The 6,000-nt window shown below is 36.7% G+C and overlaps 1 protein-coding gene across 8 annotated transcripts in view; it reads left to right on the plus strand.

Annotated features, from left to right (window-relative positions):
* The window catches only part of ZMYND8 (zinc finger MYND-type containing 8), a 126,628-nt gene extending 120,860 nt beyond the window's left edge, over positions 1 to 5,768 (plus strand). For all 8 annotated transcript variants that reach the window (XM_039351255.1, XM_039351254.1, XM_039351261.1 and 5 more), the window contains one exon: positions 4,368 to 5,768. In XM_039351255.1, the coding sequence (XP_039207189.1) occupies positions 4,368 to 4,469 (102 nt within the window). In that variant the 3' untranslated portion in view covers positions 4,470 to 5,768. The remainder of the gene's footprint in view (positions 1 to 4,367) is intronic.
* The last annotated feature ends 232 nt before the right edge of the window (positions 5,769 to 6,000 follow it).

A 6,000-nucleotide genomic window follows, 5' to 3' on the forward strand; every position in this document is an offset into this window, starting at 1 on the left:
GTATTCAGGCAGTGTTGGAAAGTGTCAGAGTTGTATGATGTAGGCTATTTTGCATTTTGATGACATTGATGGTAAGGACAAAACAGGTGTTTTAAGACCCAGAAACCCCCAGTCCTCCAGAAATAAAAAATATTTTAGCTCTATCAGAGAACAAATATGCTATCAGATTCCACATTCATCTAAGAGGTTGCCTATCATTGAATTATGTCTTTGTTCCATAATAAGCATGAACTGCATTTAATTTTTTAGCCGGTGCTTCTCTATTCCCAAAATCTTTTCATGCTCAATAAAGGAATCCAGAGAAATAATGAAATCTCTCAGGAACTATGGGAGGGGGTGATGGCTGATGATTGGAAATATCCTGTACTAAGAACTTGAAATTTGACCTGCTTTATGCTATGATTGGAAAATGATAATATGCAGCATTCTTCAACTAAAGTCTTTGTTTGTTCTACAGGTAGACCTAATTTACCAATCAGAATTGCAACTGACAATTCTATTACTAAACAGCACAGACCTTGTGTAATGTCCTATGACCATGCCAACGTATGGTCATTAAGCACAATATCAAATGATTGTAACTTGCAGTTTCCTGGCGGTTCCTCCATTGACTTTGCTTGTCAGAAGCTAACTATGAAAGTTGTAACAGTGTCTGTTCAAATTTAACAATGTGCTGAACAAGTGGTAGTTATGACCGGTCTTTGGAGTTGTGGCCATTGCAGCATCCCCTCAGTCACATGGCATGATCCAGGCACCCAGCTCACAGTTATGACATCACAATGAACTATGGTCAATCTGCTTGCTTCCCACAAACAAAGTCAAAAGGGAAGTCACTAGAAAGTCATAGAAAGTCAGAGGTTGCAGTCCTTGCTTAATGACCTGTGTGGTCTCACTTAATGTCAGCAATTGTGATTGCAGGAAAAATGATACAGTCATGTGTTGTCATGCTTTACGATTGCATCTCTGAGGGACAGTAATTCCAGTTCCCATTGCTGTCATAATCCGAAGACTATCTATGTCCATGTAAAGAAAGTTTTTGCTGACATACCAGGGAAGCAGTGTGACAGCTTCCACCTTTTGCTATCATTTAGTGACCAAAGATTCTCTATGGAAGGAACAGGAGTACAGGTGTGATTATAGACAAGAACTGTACTTTCTTGTAAATAAAATAATTTGGTAGAGAGACCTTGGCTGATATCAACATGTATCTCACTGGTAGCTCCAAATGTACAGCGTATACATTTACTCTTATGTATGTCATCATAATGTTGATATTCATATGCTCCATGGCCTGCCCAAATTCAGGAATTCTTTTTCTGTACATACTAAAAATATTTTATTTTATTAGTTGATTTTAGTTGTATACTTCTAGAATTATGGAATGCACATTGAGTTTGCTAATAAATTTACCAGGTGGGCTCATCTCCATTGTACTTCTCAGAATGAAGAAAAGAATTGTATTTATAATATATATAAGGAAACTCTATTCTTCTAATTCAGTTCTACCAGCAGCAGGAATAGAGAACAGTAAAGATATGTAAATATTTCAGATTCAGATTTTAAAATGGGCTGATCCACATTTAGTTAAAATGAAACATTTTTATTATAGTCAGAACAGTCCAACAGTTTCAACTTCAAAACTTCAAGCTAGGAAAGTTTTGGTTTTGAAATATTTTACACTCTTCTAAAATACATCTTTGTCTGAGAGGTGCTGAAGAATAAAAAATAGTTCTAATAGTGTATGTATGTGTGCATGTGTACATATATGCGCACACACACACATATACAGTGCATTCAGAAAGTATTCAGACCCCCCTTTCACTTTTGTCAATTTTGTATGCTGCAGCCTGATTCTACAGTTGAAATTCATTTTTTCATTAATCTACACTTAGCACCCGTTAAGGACAAAGTGAAAGCAGAATTTTAGAAATGTCTGTAAATTAAAAAGAAAAAACTTGGAATATCACATTGGCATAAATACTGTATTCAGACCTTTCACTCAGAACTTTGTTGAAGCACCTTTGGTAGCAATTATAGCCTAGGGTCTTTTTTGGGTATGACGCAACAAGCTTTGTACCTCTGGATAAGTGGTTCTCAACCTTTTTAATGCCGCGACCCCAACCGGTCATAAGTTGAAGATTACTCAACCGGTCGTAAGTCGAGGACTACTCAACTGGTGCAGCACCGTTTGCAGAATGGAACTTTTGGCAGGCTCAGCAGGGGAGAGACAGCCTGGACAATTCCTATTGGCTTTTGAAAGCCAATAGAATTGGCTTTCAATTGTTTGGCAACCCCCGTGAAATGGTCATTCGACCCCAAATGGGGTCCTGACCCGCAGGTTGAGAACCACTGCCCTGGATTGAGGGATTTTCTGCCATTGTTCCTTGGAAATCTTCTCAAGCTCAGGCAGGTTGGAGGACAACCATTTTCAGGTCCCTCCAGAGATATTCAATAGGGTTCAAATCAGGCTCTGGCTGGGCCACTCTAGGATATTCATGGAGTTGTTTCTAAGCCACTCCTGTGTTGTCTTGGCTGTGTACTTAGGATCTTTGTCATGTTGGAAAGTGAACCTTCACCCCAACTTAGGTCCTGAGCGCTGTGGAACAGGTTTTCATTGAGGATATCCCTGTATTGTGTTCCATTAAGGTTTTCCTCAACCCTGACCGGTCTTCCAGTCCCTGCTGCTGAAAAACACCCTTTATAGCAGTGATGGCGAACCTTTTAGAGACCGAGTGCCCAAACTGCAACCTAAAACCCACTTATGCATCGTTGTGTGCCGGGTGGGTGTGGCCTATTGGGTAGGCGTGGCTGCAGTGGTAACAGACTGGGTGGGACTACAAAGTTCAATCAATCAATCAATTCCAACTTTGCAAGATCTTTTTTTTCCCCGCAAGAAGTTGAAATTGACTGATTGATTGAACTTTTTTTTTTTTTTTTTGTACATGGTGGCGAAGGCTTAAAGCGAAAAGGTTTTATAAAACCCAGCTGAAGGCCTAGGACTGGGGCGATGGCACACGTGCCCAGAGAGCGTTCTGAGTGCCGCCTCTGGCACCCGTGGCATAGGTTCGCCACCACTGCCTTACAGCATGATACTGCCACCACGCTTCACTCTTGGGATAGTATTGGGCAGGTGATAAACAGTGCCTGGTTTTCTCCAGACATAATTTTTAGAATTCAATCTTGGTTTTAGCAGGCCAGAGTATCTGTTCCTAGAAGGCTGTGAGGCCTTCTGTAGAGAGGTGTGTGCCTTTCCAAATCTTGTTCAATCAATTTAATTTACCACAGGCTGACTCCAATCAAGGTGTAGAAACATGTCAGCAATGATCAAGAGAAATGGGAGGCACCTGAGTTGAATTTCAAGTGTTGCAAAGGGTCTGAATATTTATGCCAATGTGATATTTCAGTTTTTTCTTTTTAATAAATTTACAGACATTTCTAAACTTCTATTTTCACTTTGTCATTATGAGTGTAGATTAATGAGAAAAAATGAATTTCAACAACTAGAATCTGGCTGCGGCATAACAAAATTGACAAAAGTGTTTATTCCAAATCTAGTTTGGTTATAACTGTGTAAGAAAAATTGGTGAAATTTTGGAAGATGGAATTATCAATGACTATTCAGATGGATAAATGGCAGGCTACTAATTCAGTGAATTGATACTATTTATAAAAATACTTTGAATTAGTGTATTATGCCTGACTAACAGTTTTGTGATCTCTCAGGATTATTTTTAAATTCTTTTGCTGTGGCCATGCAAATTTTGATGAATAAGAAAGACATAAATCAAATGAATAAAAACGTTTGACTAACCTTCATCAGTTTGAATTATTGAATTATATAATTACTGAGCCAAAATGAAAATCTGTATTGATATAGGTTGCATTTAAATATTGTAGTTGATAATCTCTGTTGAACATCGGCTTTTTACATCATTTTCTATATTATGCACATAAGCTACCATTGAAATTATGATTATATACTCACATGTTGGCATTTTTTATCTGAAGCATTTCCAGTAAATAATTTCTGGAATTATAAAATAGTCCTGACAACCAGTGCAGCTATTTGTCTAACACACATATGAATTAGCATTTGATTTTGATCTCTTGAAGGCCTATTTTTATTTTGTCTGAGCTTTTATTATTAATGAATTATTTGTAAATATATTGAAAAATATTTATTTGCAGGCTTGAGAATGCATATTGTGGAACAAAACACTAGCAATCAATACTCTGTCTTGTATCATTACAGAAGTAATTTACATAGTGGTGTGTTACGAAGTTTTTGATGATAGCCTGTTTGGGCTTTTTACATGACACAGTTCTGCATTTCTGAAACGATGTATCTTTTTGCTTTAAATCTGCAGACCATTCCGGTAGTAGTAAGTCCTACAGCTGGGACTGTGGCAATGAGAACAGGAGTTCAGTACGTTCAAACGACCATGCCTGTCCAAGTACGAAGAGTCTAACTGCTAATAAAGGAGACCAGGCAACTGTTGGAACAATAATAATCTCTTCATTAGAAATGTGAAAAAAAAATGCCTACAGTTTTTTGGATTAACCTCAAAGGTTGAGACTTTTACTTTTGTACATGTGTACAAAGCATTAACTACACTACATTAATGTAAAGCATTAGTGTTGGCTTTAAAAAGCCAGAGGACTGATAAAATTGATGATAAATCTATACTGTTGTAAATTATGTACAATTTGTGGATGACATTAAGAGTGCCATCCCTTTTTTATATTTGTACTGACTTTAGCACATGTTGGAAATTTGTGAAGGAAAGACTAAATCAGGCTTGCCTAAATGTCATCAAGAGGAATGATCTTCTGGGAATGACAGTTGCACATAGAAACCGTTCTTCCTCTTTAGAGTTTAAAGAAGAGAAGATCCGGAATAGTTGGCTTGTATTTGGAAAAGAAGACAATGCTCTGTGTGTGCAACTGAAATTAGTACTGGCAATTTTTAAAAAAAATAATTTTCAATCTTTGGGTCTCAAGTACATTAAACAGCAAATTTTGTGTAGCGTATTTAATGTGAGAGAGAATGTTTACAAAAAATAAAGTTTTGTTAATACTAAAGAAAAGGAAACAAGAACCTTAATAACAGTTGGCAATACAGTAATCAAATATTTTGGACACAAGTGGATCTGGGAGATACCCTTCCTACTGGGTTTACACACACATACATATCCATACAAGCTTTTCTGGAGGACTTTGGAAAAAGGGAACACAAGAATAAGAAATGGGCAGGTCGCTTGGGAAAATGGGTAAAAGACATTGATGCTGGGCTAGAGCATGTATTATGGGATTTTTTTATGTTTTTATGTGAGCATGAAGCAGTACAGTATGAGAGAGAAAGTAATCCATGAAAACACTGTCTGTTACACTTATACTGTAGTATCATTTTGTATGTTGTATAAACAAAAGCATTGAACAAAGCAAGATGATGTATGTATATGAGCAAATTTAATTGTATGATATCATTCCAGTACATTTTGTTGTACATTTTAGTCATAATTGATTTCTCCCATTGTTTATACAGAATGCAGTCTGTACAGTCTCCAGCTAGTATGCACATTAGAGGAAAGAAAACAAAAATGAACAGGAAAAAAAAATCAAGAGCAGACTATTTGTGAATTGCAGTTGTGTCAAAGATAGCCTAGCTGGCCTTATTTGTGAAGCATAATTGCTTTTAGCATATGGAAGTATTTTTTCACATTTTCTTTGTATAAAATTTGTATTAAACTAAATATCTTTTTTGCTTATCGTGTTTCTTTGTGACTAAAACAGGTGGCATACACTAAACTATGGGACTTCCATTTTTGTCTGGGTTCTTTGGGTTCTTTTTAAATAAAACATAAGACTAGATTACTATTTTTTTGTGACAGGCTGGAACACACGTATCTTTCAAGCTTCTCTTTGTTGCATTTGTATTCTCATCCTAGCTTCTGAATTAATTACTCTCAGATGGTTAGTGAGAAGTACCCTCAAAGTACT

The sequence above is a fragment of the Crotalus tigris genome, unplaced genomic scaffold (assembly GCF_016545835.1).
Source record: "Crotalus tigris isolate CLP2741 ecotype Arizona unplaced genomic scaffold, ASM1654583v1 scf7180000018371.15429387391:27106975, whole genome shotgun sequence".
NCBI classification, from domain to species: domain Eukaryota; kingdom Metazoa; phylum Chordata; class Lepidosauria; order Squamata; family Viperidae; genus Crotalus; species Crotalus tigris.